Here is a 16255-nt window from a genome sequence, read left to right as displayed (position 1 = left end):
ATCTCCAAGGACTTATCTAAAAAGGGCTGGGGGCAGGGGGTAAGACAGGGAGAGGGTGAACATGTATAACAAACGAAAATATTTTAAAAGGTGATGGGGCGCCTGATTGGCTCAGTCAGTTAAGCGTCTGCCTTCTGCTCAGGTCATGATCCCGGGGTCCTGGGATTGAACCCCACATCAGGCTCCCTGCTGAGCAGGGAACCTACTTTTCTCTCTCCCTCTGTCACTCTCCCTGCTTGCGTGCTCTCTGTCAAATAAATAAATAAAATCTTAAAAAAAAAAAAAAGAAAGAAAGAAAGAAAAGGCAGTAGTAGCAATCCAAGGCTGAATTCCCATTAGGGAGACAATGGCTATACCCCAACCCCTACAAATCCACACACAGCCCAAGACACAGGACATGAAGCAAAGTGCCAGAAAGAGTTGTTTTATTTGGGGGCAGTGCCAGGCCGGGGGGGGGTGGGAAGAGGCAGGCACAGACCTCGTGTCAGGCAGGGGGCCCACAGGCATGATGGATAAGACAGGAGGTGATTGAAGAATGCTCTCAGCCGCAGGTACCAGGCCCAGGCCAGGAGGGGATGTCACATAGCAGGCACTGAGTCTGCTTGATGGCCCACAGGGGCCAGAAATTGGTGGCCAAAGTTTTTCCCACCCCCAGTGCCTACAAGGGGGCCAAGAGGGCAGCCTCTTCGTCCTCCTTCCCCTGTGGAATCCAGGCCTGAAGGGGGTCAGATTCTGCAGAGGCCAGACAGAGAGGGCACTCAGGGCAGTGGCCCTGCCTCAGCTGGGCTGAGGGCCCCCACCCCCAGACAGCAGGCAGTGGCTGGAAGAACACACTTTAATGGAGGCTGCAGCAACCCGCCCCACCGCACACACGGCACACGGGGGCCTCGGGGCAGCTCCCCTTCCTCGAGGAAAACCAAACCGCACACATGTCCCATGCTCCTGCCTGCGGCCACGGAGCTGCAAAACGAAGGCTTGCCTGGGCTACCACCTACTGGTTCTCCTCCCTGCTGGCAGCATGAAGGACAAAGACAGGTGGGCTCAGCTGGGCTCTCAGACACGGGTCCAGGCTGAGTCCTGGCCCCAGCCAACAGGGGCAGAGAAAACCCCACAAGTTGAGAAGGGAGAAGTGTGACTCACGTGGGTGACGTCAGGAGGAAGACAAGGCCCTTAGGGCTGCCCCATTGAGAAGAGAGTGCAGTGGGGAGTGGGGGAAGTGCTGGTGGGCCAGGTACTCACAGTGTCTGGTAGGTGCTGTCCTTGGCCTTGAGGAAGCGTAAGATGAAGAAGGCCGCTGCCTGCAGGCTCAGCACCAGCACGACACCCCCAATGAAGCTGGCTCCATCAAAGCCAGAGCTGTGGGGCTCAGGAACTAGGGGGCTCCCTGCAGAGTCCAGGTCATAGCAGATCGCCGGGGCCCAGGATCCCAACCCCACCCCAGTAACCAGCACAGGTCACCTGGGGGACCCAGTCCTCACAATGGGAGCCTTGAGCAGCAGGCTCAGAAGTTCAGCCCAGATCCAGTGGGCAGTTGGGAAGTGCCTGGCAGGGGAGGGTGGGGCCTGGGCTCCAGCCCTGGCTCTGCTCCCAGTTTGCTCTATGGCTTGATGTCTTTCACATCCTCTTTGGGCCTCAGGATTGCATGGTCCCGATAGCAATGGGCTCCCTTCTAGCCTCCCTACCCACACTGGCCCAGTAGGGTGGCCTTGGGTCTCAGGGTTCAAAGCCTAGCTATAGATGATATCGACCTTTTTCAGGACTCCTAAGTCCTGAGACCCTGGAGTCACCCAATGTCAGAGCCCTTAAAGAAGGAAGAAGTGGAGGCCACACCCTACCAAGTGGATAAATGGAGACTAGGTGATGTATCTTAGAGGGCAAAGCTGGCTTCTGAGGACCAGACTTGTCCAAAGTCACCTCACGGTTAAGGGGCAAGTCACACAGTGTCCCCTGATGTTTCGAAACCTCCCCCCCCCCCCCCCGCCATCTTAGGGCCCATGGTTGTCAGGCTGTCTGGGTGGCTCCCAGCTGTGCCACGTTAGCCATCCACTCCCACTAGGGATTTGATTTCAGGCCCTAGGCCAGGTGCCAGGGCAGGGCTGCTGGCAGTGGATCATTCTGGGGCAGTGGAGAGGGGCCTAGCTGGGAGCTAGGTCCACCTCTCAGAGGCTGTAGCTTGTATCAGGGTGTCTGAGAATATGAAGGGTAAAGGGTGGTCCCGGCTACAACTGAGGGGGCCCCAGAAAAGGACACTGGGGGAAAAGGAGGAGAGGGAAGAAATGAGCTGCCCAAGACCGAGCTGGGGCTCAGCCAGAGGGAGCTGAGCCATCAATAATTCAGCCTCCAAGATCAAGTTTCTGGCTTTAATTAACCAAAGCCTCTGCAGCCATCCCTACCAAGCCCAGTGACCTCCAGACCCTGAGGGACAGCGGGAATCAAGGGGCAGAGCTCTTGCTCCTGCTCTGCCAGGAGTCTGCTTTGTGACCCTCTCTGGACCTGGTGGTTGCGGTAGGTAGTGACTGAGCTACACCTCATTGGCGACCTGAGCCGGACACCCTTCAGCACCAAGGGCAGGTCCCGAGAGGGTCAGCCTGAGCTCCCAGAGCTGGTACTGGGCAGAAGGGATGGGAATCCTCGTTTGCTGACTGTTTTCCATGCGTCAGACACTGGGCTAGGTGCTATACACCTGCTCATAAAATTCTCACAGCAACTCCGTGAGGTATTACCCAACCCATTTTACAGATGTGGGAACAGGCTCAGCAGAAGAGTCACAGGGCTGAGGTCATACAGCATGTCAGTGCCTGAGCCCAGCTGTCTTTGCTGGCACCTCTAGTTCTCCCACCACTACCATTCTCCCAGGTAGCACTTACCTGTTGTGACTGTCTTTGGTTCATAGGTGGGGTGGTGGTGGGCAGCTGGAAGACAGGGAATCCATACTAAATCAGCCCTCCCACTCCCTGACTCCCATCAAGACCCCAGCCCCAGCCAACAGCTGGTCTTCTGACTCATATCAGGCCCCCTGTTCCAGGTCCAGGTCCAGCTGACATACTTTTAAGTCTTAGTTCACACAGTTCCTTCCACCAGATGTGCCCTCCCTCCACCTCTACCTTTCAGAGTCATCTCTGATGACACCTCCTCCAGGAAGCCCTCCCCCACATTCTCTTCTGGACTTCTGATTCTGAAGTCCTCACTGTGTTTTACATTAGGCAAGCTAACTCCTCCATCCCCTCTGCACATCTGTCCTGGATTCTCTGGCTGTGCCAATTTTTAAATGGGGAAAACAGGCCAGAGAGGGGAAGGGGACTTCTCAATGAGCTAAAAGCAGACCTGAAACTGGACCCAGGTATTCATGAGGACAGTCTGCTCCCTGAGAGAGGCTGATTCCTTCCTGGAGGGCAGGCTCTGTCTGGGGACACCTTAACCCCCCCTCTCCAACTTGGCTTAGGCCAGCAGAAGTCCCCTTACCTGGACACAACTCTGAGCGGTTATAGATGGAGCAACCTTCCTTGACCGCCTCAGCTTGGGCCACACAATGTCCTGGTGGGAGAAGGTATAGGGGAGAGGTTTGGAGAGAGGTCCCAAGGCCCTGGGGTTCAGAAGTGGGGGCACTTAATTTGGGGAGGGCACAGCTCCATACCTGGCTCCTCTGGCCGGCACTGCTCCCACACGCAGCCAGAGAGGTTGTGTGCTTTGTGTCCCTCCACACAGTGCTCACAGAGCTTGAACTGTTTGCAGGCCCCTCGAACAGCTGGCCAGATGTTCATGCGGAGCAGGGCTCCCCGCCCAAAGCCTCGAGCTCCTTTGCCTGAGAGTGGGAGCAACTCCTTGAAACTGAGCTGCAGCCCCCCTTCCCCACTACTGTGGCTCTCACCCCTTTGCACACATACTCTCACCTGGAGCCCCTAAGCCCCACTTACACATCTGGAATTTCCACAAACGCATAGTTACACACACCCACAACCTCCCCCACATTCACCCAGAGTCCCCTCCCTTTGCATACACCTGGGTTCCCTGATACGTGTGGCGCTGTCACCCCCAGACACACCTGAAGCCTCTAATCCCCCACATCTGGAGCCTATTACATACCGAGGCTCCACACAGGGCTAGAGCCCCCTTCACCCAACGCTGGAGCCCTGAACTCTCTGGACAGTCCCCTCCTGCCCCCACCTCCCACCCCCAGCCCAAGGGCTCCAGCACGGACGGGCTGGGTGAGGGTACGCTCCGCCTGCCCCTGCCCGGGGTGGGCCTCCAACCAGACCCTGGTCCGCGTTACCAGCCGCAACGAGCTGGGCGCACAGGAGGAGGCAGCAGCAGCCGCCACAGAGCGCGACCCGTAAGGCGCGGGGTCCCGGCGCGGCCATGGGCAGGGCGGGGGCCGGGAGTCGGCGGAGAGCTGGTGCGCGGCGTCCCTCCCCGACTCGTCTCCGCCGGGCTCTGGGGAGCGAGCCCCGGGCAACCTGGGCGGGGCCTGGGCGGGGCGCGGTGGGCGGGGCCTGCCCTGGGGCGGGGCCGGGGCGGGGCGGGGCTCGGACGAGAGGGGGCGGGATCAAGGGCTGGCGGTTCACCTGGTCCTGGGAGCCCGCACCTGCGGCCTCCCGGAAACCGCTGGTTTTCCCTAGAGGTGAGGAAACTAAGGCTCAGAAAAGGTGAGTGCGTAGGCAGAGGTCACAGTGGCAAAGCCTGGATTCGAAGCGAGGTCACTTTCCCGCAGGCTGGGCCTTGTCGCGTGAACGCAACCAGGCCCGGCGACTGGGGGACTGGGTTCAGCTGGCCCCTAGACCCTGTCCACTTCGCTTCACCCCTTGCACCCCACCCTCCTCTGCCCCTCAGCCTCCCACCACACTCTCACTATTTTTTTAAGATTTTATTTATTAAAGAATAATAATAATAAAATAAAGATTTTATTTATGAGAGACACAGAGAGGTAGAGACCCAGGCAGAGGGAGAAGCAGGCTCCATGCAGGGACCCCAACGCGGGACTCGATCCCGGGTCTCCAGGATCACACCCTAGGCTGAAGGCGGCGCTAAACCGCTGAGCCGGTTGGTCTCATTATTAGTAGGACGACTGGGGCTTTCCGCAGCCTTCCCTCCTGTCTCAAGTCCTACCCTGGCACGGCCTCCTCTGGTTCTTTTCTGGCGCTTCTTCTCAGGTTCCTGAGAGCACCTCCTCTTTCTCTTTCCCCCCTCCTCTTTCACCTCCATTCTCCTTTCTCTTCTCTGTTGCCCCTCCTTTTCTTCCATTCCCCTCTTCTTCCCTGGTGGCCTGATTCCTTCCTCAGATCTACCTCTTCTGGAATCCTTCTGGCCATTCCGCTGCCACCGGTTCCCATCTGAAAGCCATCAGGTCTCATCTCCATCTCCAGCCCAGTGGCTCCCTTCCCAGCCGCAACCTGTAACTAATAACATATGGTTCACACTATTGACCACTTACTCTCTGCAGAATATATATTCCACTAAGAGTTTTTACTTGCAGCTTCTCATCTAATGTCCACAACTACCTTCTAGGCGTGGCTTTTGTTATTCCCAGTTTGTAGGCTTCAGAAGTAAAAATCAGGGGGCACCTGGATGGCTCAGTTGGTTAAGTGGCTGTCTTCGGCTTGGATTATGACATCAGAGTCCTGGGATTGAGTACCCCTTTGTATTGGGCTCCCTGCTCAGTGAGGAGTCTACTTCTCCCTCTTCCTTTGACCCTTCCCCTGCTTATACTCTGTCTCTCAAATAAATAAGATCTTTTTTTTTTTAAGGATTGTATTTATTTATTCATGAGAGACACAGAGACAGAGAGGCAGAGACACAGACAGAGGGAGAAGCAGGCTCTATACAGGGAGTCCGATGTGGGACTCGATTCCGGGACTCTGGGATCACACCTTGAGCCAAAGGCAGATGCTCAACCGCTGAGCCACCCAGGCATCCCTCAAATAAATAAGATCGTAAAAAAAAAAATTAAAATTGGGTGCCTGGCAGACTCAGTCAGAAGAGCATATGGCTTTTGATCTTGGGGTTGGTCTCAAGCCCCATGTTCGGTGTAGAGATTACTAAAATAAATAAACAAACTTAAAAAAAAAAAAGTAAAATCACTTGCTCGAGGGCACATGGTTACAATGAGGGGGGCCAGGATGTGAACCCAGGATCCAGTGGGCCCATCTGCTTCCTGGGCACCTCCACCTGAGTGTTTCTCACGCTCCTAAAACTGTCCCCGTCTCTCTTCCCCACTCATGATACTTCCTTTTTCCTTCAGAACATGTATCAAATGTATAATTAATTACTCTTTTGTATCCTAGGCTATAATTTCTGTGAAGGCAGGAAACCATGTTTATCTTTTTCTGTAGTTAACTCCCTCTACACTTAAGGACTAACTAAGTAAGTATTTATTAAATAACCATATTGTATCATGTTGTGACTGTGTACATGTTTGTCCTTCTGGTCTGTGAGACCCTCAGGGCCCCCTACTTAATATCATATGAAATGTTTATTTGTAGATTGTCCCTGTTTCCCCATCAGAATGGAAGCTCTGTGGAGAAACCCAGTATTTTCGTTCATTGCTTTCTCCACTGTGCCTAGAACCATGCCTGGAAGATAGCACATGCTCAATAAATATCTACTGAACATTGAAAATGCAGGGATGTGGGGGCGCCACGCTGGCTCAGTTTGTAAGGCATGCGACTCTTGATGTTGGGGTCATGAATTTGAGCTCCGTACGTGGCATGGAGTTTACTTTTAAAAAGAAAGATTTTTTTAAAAGGAAAAAGAAAAGAAAATGCAGGGATGTGGCCAGATCACCTTTCCATCCACAGCACCCACTCAAAGCCCAAGGAATTGTCCGTGAATACTGGCTGAATGACCAAGTGGGTCTGTGCTAAGAATGTGTGCGCTGGCGATGCTCAGATTTTTGGGGCTCAGATTTTTGGGGACTGTGCCTCACGGTGGCTCAGCGGTTTAGCGCCGCCTTCAGCCCAGGGTGTGATCCTGGAGACCAGGGATCAAGTCCCACATCAGGCTCCCTGCATGGAGCCTGCTTCTCCCTCTGCCTGTGTCTCTGCCTCTCTCTGTGTGTGTCTCTCATGAATAAATAAATAAAATATTTAAAAAACGATAACTGTGCCTCAGACACACACCCCTCCCAAGAGAGCCTGGGTCCATGGGATTCCCCAGACTAAAGAGAGAATGGGGAGGAAGTCCTACCTGGAAGCGAGTGCTCACAGCCATCTGGTGGTCACCTGGGGAACTGCAAGTATTGTCAGCCCCTGTCAAACTTCCCTCCCAGCCTCTTTTGGGGAGATGGTGATGTTTAGGATAGAATGGAAGGCATTCCTTGGATTTGGTTGCCAGCTTCAGATCCCAGCTCTGCCATTTGCTGTGTGATTTGGGCAAGTCCTTCAGCTTCTCTAGGCTTCACCTATGAAATGGGAAGGCAGGGTTATTGTAAGCCCTGGGATCGGGTCTGGCACCTGGTAGGTGGGAAGGACTGGACTGGGTATTAGTGGTGGGGAGGAAGCAAGGAGGTACGGCAGAGGGCATGAGGGGGAGAGAAGAGGAAAGGGCAGCTCTTTCTCTAGGTAGCAGATCTTTGGGGAAGAGAGACCCAGTTGGCAGTGATGGCCTCCATTGTCCCATTCGCATAGGGCAGTTTTAAACAGCATGGAGAGAGTGCCCATGTGAAAATCCATAGCTTGGGCAGCCCTGATGGCGCAGCGGTTTGGCGCCGCCTGCGGCCCAGGGCGTGATCCTGGAGTTCCAGGATCGAGTCCCATGTCCAGTTCCCTGCATGGAGCCTGCTTTTCCCTCTGCCTGTGTCTCTGCCTCTCTCTGTGTATCTCTCATGAATAAATGAATAAAATCTTTAAAAAAGAAAGAAGAAAGAAAGAAAGAAAGAAAGAAAGAAAGAAAGAAAGAAAGAAAGAAAGAAAGAAAGAGAAAGAAAGAAAGAAAATCCATGCTTCACTTGAGTCTCTTGCATCTCTGGGGTTTCTCATGGCTAGAAATATCACTGCACTCCTTTCCTCCCGGGCTTCCTGAGGATCCACTACCATCTTGAAAGACACTGTGACTTTCTGGATCAGGAAGTTTTAGCCAACCAACCAATTCAGTGGAAACATGGTCACTGATGTTCTTCACACTGAGAAGGCAACAGTACCTAAGACAGAACTTTGGGGAAAATCAGCCAAAATGTACAAGACCACACCAGATGTCATCTTTATATTTGGAGTCAGAACCGTTGTGGTGGTGGCATGACAACTGGCTTGGGCATGATTTATAATTCCTTGGATTATGAAAGAAAAATGAACCCAAAGACAGCCTTGCAAGACATGGTCTGCATGAGAAGAAAAAGACCTCAAGAAAACAGCAAATGGGACATGAGAACAGAACGAAGAAAGGCAGGGCACTGCACAGACCAATGCTGGTGCAGGCAAAATGAGTAAAGATTCTGGAGTGACTTTATCTGTGGTGATTGTGCATGAGAGGATTAATGAACTATGAACATATACAAAAAAAAATAATAAGGAACTGGGGCACCTGGATGGCTCAGTTGACTGCCTGTAGGTTGGGTCATGATCCCAAGGTCCTGGGATGGAGCCACGAGTCAGGCTCCCTGCTTGGTAGGGGAGTCTGCTTCTCCTTCTCCCTTTAACCCTCCTCCTGCTTGTTCTCTCTCTCTCTATCTCTCTCTCTCTGTCAAATAAATAAAATCTTTTAATTTTTTTTTAAATAAAGAGCTATTACTGTCACTCAGAATAGCAGAAGACAGTCTCTCATACAACTCTCTCCTGCCAACCTCCCAGCCACCTTTGCTCATCCCAGAGACCCGCTGAGCGGTTGTTGGGATCCAACTCTGATGGAGAAGAGAGCAGATACCTGAGTTCTGGGGGGCCTGATGCCCCTGTATTCTCTCTCTTTGGTACCCCCACCTTTCTTGACACTGTGCATATCACTATTCTTCTCTTTCTCTAGATGCTGCTTTTGACTTTAGGCATCCAGTTGACGAGTATTTGTACGACGCCAGGTGCTGTAGTAGCACAGAATGGAACAAAGTCTCAACCCTCTCAGAGCTTATATTCCGGTGGGGCTGATCCATAGTAAAAAAAGAAAATACATGAAGAAACATATAATTGGAGGAGTGCTAAGCGCTCTGAAAAATAATACATGGAGGAAAGGGGGGGAGAGAGGGATGGAGGGGCGGGGTCACTAGGATAGAGGAAGGGTAGCCTACTGTGGAAGTGATGAAGACAAAGGCCTTGGGATCCCTGGGTGGCGCAGCGGTTTGGCGCTTGCCTTTGGCCCAGGGCGCGATCCTGGAGACCCGGGATCGAGTCCCATGTCGGGCTCCCGGTGCATGGAGCCTGCTTCTCCCTCTGCCTGTGTCTGTGCCTCTCTCTCTCTCTCTCTCTCTCTCTCTCTCTGTGTGACTATCATAAAAAAAATAAAATAAAAAAGAAGATAAATTATTAAAAAAAAAAAAAAAAGACAAAGGCCTGAATGAAGGGAAATGGGTTCCAGGCAGAGGGAAGCCCAGGACCCTTTGCAAGGACACACTCACCCACAGTCCCTGCCTTCGATGACAGTGTTCCCTGGGGCTTTTCTTCCCATGCTCTGCTCCCTCCCGAGTAATATCATCTACCCCTAGAAACTCAATTACTACCTGCACACCTATGCCTCCCTGGTGTCATCCTCCTGCCAGATAGACACAGCCAGTGCTGATAACGTGCCAGGCCCTACCAACAATCCTGAGGCAGACACTAACATTATCCCTATCTTACAGATGAGAAAACAGGCACAAAGAGCTGAAGAAATTCACCCGAAGTCACACAGTGAGGAAATGGAGGGTTTCATCACCTCCATCCTGAAACACATCATTTTCCCCAGCCCCTACCCTCTCCTCTTCCTCCCTTGTACCCTGCCACTGGCCTGTCACCTCCTTCCCCCTCCCCACACCTACTGAGGGGACCACAGTGGTGCTGTGCTGGGGGGAGAAGTCAGTGCGGCCTGGGATCTGAGCCCCTCTGGTTTCCTTAATCCCTAACCTGGTCCCTGCCCTCCACCCCCCATCCCAGAGACCTGGATGATTCCTTTGAGGATCAAAGCTAGAGACAGAGGAAAGAGAAGCAGCCAGTTCCTGTCCCCCTGGGCATATCTGTCACCTCTGGAAAAGTCAGCTGGGGTGGTGTATGTCCCTGCTATACATAGGACAGGCAGGGCTGGGGAAGATGGAGCTCCTTCTCCTTGCCCCACCCTGTCAGATGCCTAAGATGGGAGGTTGAGAGGGGCCTGCCCTGGGGACTGCGCTGCCAGGTTTTCTGCTTCCAAGTTCTTCCCGGCTCCCCCTCCCCTGCTGCTTCGGGGAAGTGCCCCCTCCACCACCACCACCACCACTATCCTGCTGCTTTCCAGATCTTTGAATAAATAATTCAGGTTTTGAAATCTTGCCAGGCCCACCCCTCCCGTGCTGAGAGGGCGCTATTGGGCGGACATGAGTGACGTCACCCAGCTCCTTACCCCAGCCCCAGCATCACGAGGACCTGCCCTGGCAGCAGCTCACCTGCCTGGCCACTGTCAGTCCAGACCCTCTACCCTGTCCCTCTCACCCTGGGGCTCATTCAAAACAGTCACCCAGTATCTTCATTCTAGGACCTTACAATCCTTTACACTTTGTTTTGTCACCTCAGTACCTCAGTGACAGGGTCAGGGTGACCTGAGGTCCTATCATCTGGACACTCCACCTTCCCTTTCCCTCGGCAGTGTCTCTGCCCCATGGGATCCCTGAGCCCCATCATGTCACAGTCACCCTGACACTGCTATAGTTGCCCTGGGGGCTTCCTTTTCTATGCATGGCAGCGTCCCTTGGCCACCATCCCCCAAGATCCTGTCACCATGCTCATACTGTCACTGCCACCCACTTCCCTGCTCCCTCGTGCTGCTGTCACCACCACCTCAGGGCCCCATCATCTTGGCAACCCCCGTCATCCTCACTGAGGACGCTCATTCAGCCTCATCACTCGGTCTCCGTCACCCGAATTCCGTCCGTCCCTGCCATCTGAGGGTCCCATCACCCCACAGCCTTTCGGGGTCCCCTATCTGCTTCCCCTTGCATATTCCCTACAACCTCCCCGGGACTTTTCCAAGGCTCTCCCACCTGCGCCCCCCGAAATCCCGGCCCGCAGAGGGCGCCGCGTCAAGGACAGCGCGGGCCGAGTGGGGAGGGGCGGGGCCGCGGCCACGATCGCTTTTTATGAATGGGGGAGCGGGCGGTGCGAGGCCTCATTACTATGCCGCGCAACGCGCGCTGCGCCCCGGCGCGACGCACCCATTGGCCGGCCGGGCCGCTGACGTCACCGGTCCGGTGGCCGGGGGCGGGGCGGGGCGGGGTGACTCACGCCGCTTCTCCCGCGGCCGCGGGGGCTTCTCCGGGTCCGCGCAAACCCTGCGCCGCCGGGACCCGAGCAGAATCTCCCCGCGGCCCGGCCGCACCAGGTCCTGAGAGGTGAGTAGCGGGCCCCGCCGCAGCCACCAGGCATCTGGAAGGGCACGTAGGATGCTGGGGTGCTGGGCCAGCGGACAGGCTCCCAGCGGCTGGCAGAGGTCGGAGGTCGAGGCTGGGAACCCAGAATCTGGGCTAGCAGGCGGGGACCCAGTGTCCGGGTGCTGAGAGCCGTCAGCTGGGTGACCCCTCTTGGGGTGCGCACTCCTCCAAGGCCCAAGGCCCTGGAGGGAATGATGGTCCTCTGCGATTGGGCTGGCAGGAGGCATGTGAGTCAGGGACCCAGGCGTCCGAGCAGGTGTCTGACTTAGGGATCCAGACATACGGGCAGGAGGCCGAGTCAGGCCCAGGATCCAGGTGTCGGGGCAGGAGGGGTCTGACTCAGGGATCCGGGCCTCCAGCAGAGGGTGTCTGTTCCAAAGACCCAGAGGTTGAGGCAGGAAGAGGGGTCTGGCGGGGACAGAAGTCTGGGCCGGTGTGAGTTGGGGGTGGGGCCGAGTTCCTAGGTGGTGTTACCCTGGGAGTGCAGGGTGGGGGCTGGCGGGACCTTCACGCGCCTTCCCTGGGGGCGGAGCCTCGCGGGCGGAACGGAGAATCGTGAGGGGTCTGGAAAGCCTCAGAAACTGAGCGTCATCCTCCCTGATGGGGAGGGAACAGAGCTCAGTCTAGAGATGCGTTTCCCTTCCCCAGTCCCGGGCCTACCTGGCGTCTCCTGGATCCCGTGGGCCCTCATCCACTTACGGGAGTCCTTCATCTGGTTCTCAGCTGGCCAGGCACGTGGGAGAAAGAGGCCTGGAGGACCCAGGGAGTTGGAGAGAGACTGAAGAGACCCAGGACAGTGATAGGAAAATAGGCCCCTGCTGGACTGGGGGCTGGGGGTGGGGGCAGGGGGAGACAGGTATGTCCCAGAAGCAGCCCTGGGGTGTGGCTGGGGGGTACAAGGCCTTGGGACTCAGCTGGGTATCCGGAGGAGACACTCTCACAATGTATCCTGAGTGGCACCTTGTCCCCTACAGACCCCTTTGTAGCACCCAGCCCTGCCAGCTTCTCACAGGGCCTTTCTCCCACAGGTACCACCATGTGGGGTGCAGGCAGCCCCCTGGCTTGGCTCTCCGCTGGCTCAGGCAACGTGAATGTGAGCAGCGTGGGCTCAGCAGAGGGGCCCACAGGCCCAGGCGCACCGCTGCCCTCACCCAGAGCCTGGGATGTGGTGCTGTGCATCTCGGGCACCCTGGTGTCCTGTGAGAATGCGCTCGTGGTGGCCATCATTGTGGGCACTCCCACCTTCCGTGCCCCCATGTTCCTGCTGGTGGGCAGCCTGGCTGTGGCCGACCTGCTGGCCGGCCTGGGCCTGGTTCTGCACTTTGCTGCTGTGTTCTGCATTGGCTCGGCGGAGATGAGCCTGGTGCTGGTTGGCGTGCTGGCGATGGCCTTTACTGCCAGCGTGGGCAGCCTACTGGCCATCACCGTCGATCGCTACCTTTCTTTGTACAATGCCCTCACCTACTATTCAGAGACAACGGTGACTCGGACCTATGTGATGCTGGCCCTCGTGTGGGGTGGCGCACTGGGCCTGGGGCTGCTGCCCGTGCTGGCCTGGAACTGTCTGGATGCGAGGGCCACATGTGGCGTGGTGTATCCACTCTCCAAGAACCATCTGGTGGTCCTGGCCATTGCCTTCTTCATGGTGTTTGGCATCATGTTGCAGCTCTATGCCCAGATCTGCCGCATCGTCTGCCGCCATGCCCAGCAGATTGCCCTCCAGCGGCATCTGCTGCCCGCCTCCCACTATGTGGCCACCCGAAAGGGCATCGCCACGCTGGCCGTGGTGCTTGGCGCCTTTGCCGCCTGTTGGCTGCCCTTCACTGTCTACTGCCTGCTGGGAGATGCCCACTCTCCATCTCTCTACACCTATCTCACTCTGCTCCCTGCGACCTATAACTCCATGATCAACCCCATCATCTACGCCTTCCGCAACCAGGATGTGCAGAAAGTGCTGTGGGCCATCTGCTGCTGTTGTTCCTCTTCCAAGATCCCCTTCCGGTCTCGTTCCCCCAGTGATGTCTAGTCATATCCTGGTGACCCTTCAGCCCTGATCACTACAGAATTCCAGAATGTTAGGTTCTCCAGGGCTTTGTTCCAACGCCCCCCACCCCACTCTCCCAGCTCCACACCCCCAAGACCCAGCTGGTTCTGGAGTTCTAGGAAATTGGGTGTTTCATAGGATTCTGTCCAGATCCCTACAGGGCCCAGCTGGCTCCATGGTTCTAGAACGTTCTGGTGGCCAGGGTTCCACTCAGAAATGTCCCACAGCCCAGCTGGCTTGGAATTCCAGAATGCTGGTGGGTGTTTTACAGTGCCATTCCAAGTCCCTGATCTTCCCCTCCCTTGACCTTAATCATGTCACTTTACTTTTGAGTTTCTGAACTAAAGAGTCAGAGAGGTTAGTCACTCAGTTGCCTAGATAAGAGAAAGAGAGAAAAATGTATCTATATATATGTGCACATACAAAAAGAGTACCTATTTATAATTTATTTATTTACTTATTTATTTACTTATTTATGGGTGATAAGGGGAAAAAAGAGACCCACACCTTGAAATCCAGGCCATACCAGGGTACCCCCAGTTCCCACACCCCCATTGCTGACCTCAGTTCCTAGAGGGGGAAAAAGGGAGAAAGAGAAACCACGTATTTTGTTATTATTTTTGCTTATTTTTTATCGAAGAGATCATAGAAACCAGAGCCTTCTCCCCAGGCCCGCCCCTCTCGGGTTTGCTGGGGGAACACACCAGCCTCTGGTTTTTTATTTTTTTAAGAAGCCATCACCTGAGCAACCAAGAATTCCTCTGCGCTGGGGGCCGGCTGCCCTCTGGTGGCCGTTTGGGGGAAACTGCAGCCCGGCCAGGCAGCCGGGACCAGACCACGCAGAACCCCAACTCCACTCCAGCCTGGCATCCAGCGCCACAGCCAGGACCTGGGGGCCAGGCCCCACCCTGCGGTGCCCTAGAAGAGGCAGGGTGTGTGAGCCAACACCTGACCCCTTTGCCAACCGGGGTATGGCCTCCAGTGCTTCCCTATTCCTGTCCCTGACCCATCACTCAATAAAAAATGATTTTGTGATAAGTATGTTTCTGTCTCTGTGTGTGGAGGAGGGTGGGGTGGGCCTGGGGTAGGGGGAGCCTGGAATGGCGGGGAACTAGGTCAGGCCTGGGAGCCTGTTGAGGGATTTGGGGAAGCTAGAGAACCAGGGTGGAGGATGGCTGGCAGGTGACACCTCCACCCTTTTATTTTATTTTTTAAGATTTTATTTATTTATTCATGAGGGATACAGAGAGAGAGGCAGAGACACAGGCAGAGGGAGAAGCAGGCTCCCTGCAGGGAACCCCATGTGGGAGTTGATCCCAAGTCTTTAGGATCATGCCCTGGGCTGAAGGCAGGTGCCAAACCGCTGAGCCACCCAAATATCCCCCCCATCCCTTTAGATGTTGACCTAATGGGCCCTTCTGCTCAGACCAGGGCACTGCCAGGCAATGACCCCACCTTATCCTGAGGACAGAAACCAGGGTGCTAGAGCCTTCTCGGACTGCGAATGCCCACGTTAGCTTTTGTTTGGAGCTTTGGCATGAAGTATATGCTCAAAGCATATCCATTTCCTTGATAATAGTTCCTTCAAATTGTGGGTGTTTACCATGTGCCAGGCACTACGCCTGGTGTACACGTATGTTACCTCCTATGCTGAACAAGCAGCTCACGGCACAGGTGGTATCTTCTCCATTTTACAGATGAGAAAACTGAGACTGAATGAGGATTAGTGACTGGCCCCAGGGAATATCCATTTTCACAACCTGTGTTCTGTTAGCCCATGGCCTCTCATCTCCCTCCTCTCATCTCCCTCCTCCTCCTCTCATCTCCGTCCTCCCCATTAGAACGTTCTGGATCTTGACTGGTGGGGTCCATCCTCAGAGTCAGAGGACATATTTGGGAGGAGGCTGGATACAGTGTGGTCATTCTGGAGCTGGAATGATGATGGTAAGTGTGTACACTTGAGGACACAAGTGTGTAGGTCCCTGAGTGTGGGTGTTTTGGAACCAGAGAGTATGTTGACCAGGCAAGGGCAGGAGCAGGTTTAGAAGTGTGGCTAAAGAGGAAGCTCTTTCTTGACTAGCAAAGGCTCCCAGCCTCCCAGGGTAGGCAAAGCCTAGAGATAGGACCCTCAGAGCACCCCTCCATTGTACAGATGGAGGGGGGTCTGAGACCTGAGGAACAGTCACTTGCTCAAACTCGCATAGCTGTGCCAGGCTAGGACTCAGGTCTTCCTCCATTTCCATGGCCAGAGCTCTTTCACCTGGTGTGAACCTCCTAGTGTCAAGGCTCCTCCCCAGCAGAGGCCACGGGATTCCAAGGGGAGTGGACATGCCAACAGGGGCTGGGGTAGAGGTGGTGGAGGGCAAACTGGGCCAAGCTACACCCAATTCCAGTCCAAATACAAAGCAGGGGAGCCCCACCAGGTCAGATGGTGACCTTCTAGGACTTCCTTCCTGGAAGGTCCCTGGGAAAAGACCCCCAACTCAGCAAGCAACCTCCCCCACACCAAGTTTTGGTCCAAATATTTCATACATCGCCATGGCCCTTTGCACGGTATTATTGTTCTCTTCATCTTACAGATGTGGAGGCTCTGAGAATAGAGGCCCTCTTTCGTTCATTGCCATCCTTTTTTTTTTTATTTTATTTTTTTAAATTTTATTTATTTATTCGTGAGAGACACACACAGAGAGAGACAGACA

General features: G+C 54.8%; 2 protein-coding genes and 1 long non-coding RNA gene across 9 annotated transcripts; 2 read left to right on the top strand and 1 right to left on the bottom strand.

Moving 5' to 3' along the window:
- Positions 1–408: 408 nt before the first annotated feature.
- Positions 409–5532, bottom strand: CD164L2 (CD164 molecule like 2). 7 transcript variants are annotated; one of them, XM_025447891.2, is made up of 7 exons: positions 5496–5532; positions 5283–5393; positions 3635–3802; positions 3463–3534; positions 2868–2912; positions 1240–1384; positions 739–960 (listed from the first exon to the last, which is right to left on the bottom strand). In XM_025447891.2, the coding sequence occupies exons 3-7, from the start codon at positions 3759–3761 to the stop codon at positions 759–761; spliced, it is 591 nt and encodes a 196-aa protein (XP_025303676.1). In that variant the 5' UTR covers positions 3762–3802; positions 5283–5393; positions 5496–5532; the 3' UTR covers positions 739–758. The 7 variants fall into 7 exon arrangements, with proteins under 7 accessions (XP_025303678.1, XP_048961688.1, XP_025303676.1 ...); XM_025447893.3 differs by lacking the exons at positions 739–960; positions 5283–5393; positions 5496–5532 and adding exons at positions 409–732; positions 4256–4437; XM_049105731.1 differs by lacking the exons at positions 739–960; positions 5283–5393; positions 5496–5532 and adding exons at positions 409–732; positions 4271–4437.
- On the top strand, positions 4541–11186 carry LOC112660330 (uncharacterized). Its single transcript, XR_003136848.1, has 3 exons — positions 4541–4643; positions 6279–6357; positions 9755–11186. It is a non-coding gene; the product is annotated as an uncharacterized LOC112660330 (long non-coding RNA).
- Positions 11187–11347: 161 nt separating this feature from the next.
- GPR3 (G protein-coupled receptor 3) lies at positions 11348–14594 on the top strand. The gene is made up of 2 exons (XM_025447987.3): positions 11348–11473; positions 12541–14594. Exon 2 carries the CDS (start codon positions 12549–12551, stop codon positions 13536–13538), a length of 990 nt encoding a protein of 329 aa, XP_025303772.1. The 5' UTR covers positions 11348–11473; positions 12541–12548; the 3' UTR covers positions 13539–14594.
- Positions 14595–16255: the final 1661 nt, after the last annotated feature.

Source organism: Canis lupus, chromosome 2, assembly GCF_003254725.2.
Source record: "Canis lupus dingo isolate Sandy chromosome 2, ASM325472v2, whole genome shotgun sequence".
NCBI lineage: Eukaryota > Metazoa > Chordata > Mammalia > Carnivora > Canidae > Canis > Canis lupus.
Note: the sequence above shows the minus strand (reverse complement) of the source record. Positions and strands in the feature narration are given on the sequence as shown.

Excerpts from the sequence above, each read along its gene's own strand:
- CD164L2 (XM_025447887.3), bottom strand. The coding sequence starts at position 4,358 with ATGGCCGCGCCGGGACCCCGCGCCTTACGGGTCGCGCTCTGTGGCGGC. Across the intron at positions 1,385-2,867 it reads ACCAAAGACAGTCACAACAG|GGAGCCCCCTAGTTCCTGAG; the intron begins GTAAGTGCTACC and ends TGGACTCTGCAG. Across the intron at positions 961-1,239 it reads GACAGCACCTACCAGACACT|CTCCGTGGCCGCAGGCAGGA; the intron begins GTGAGTACCTGG and ends TTCGTTTTGCAG.
- GPR3 (XM_025447987.3), top strand. The coding sequence starts at position 12,549 with ATGTGGGGTGCAGGCAGCCCCCTGGCTTGGCTCTCCGCTGGCTCAGGC.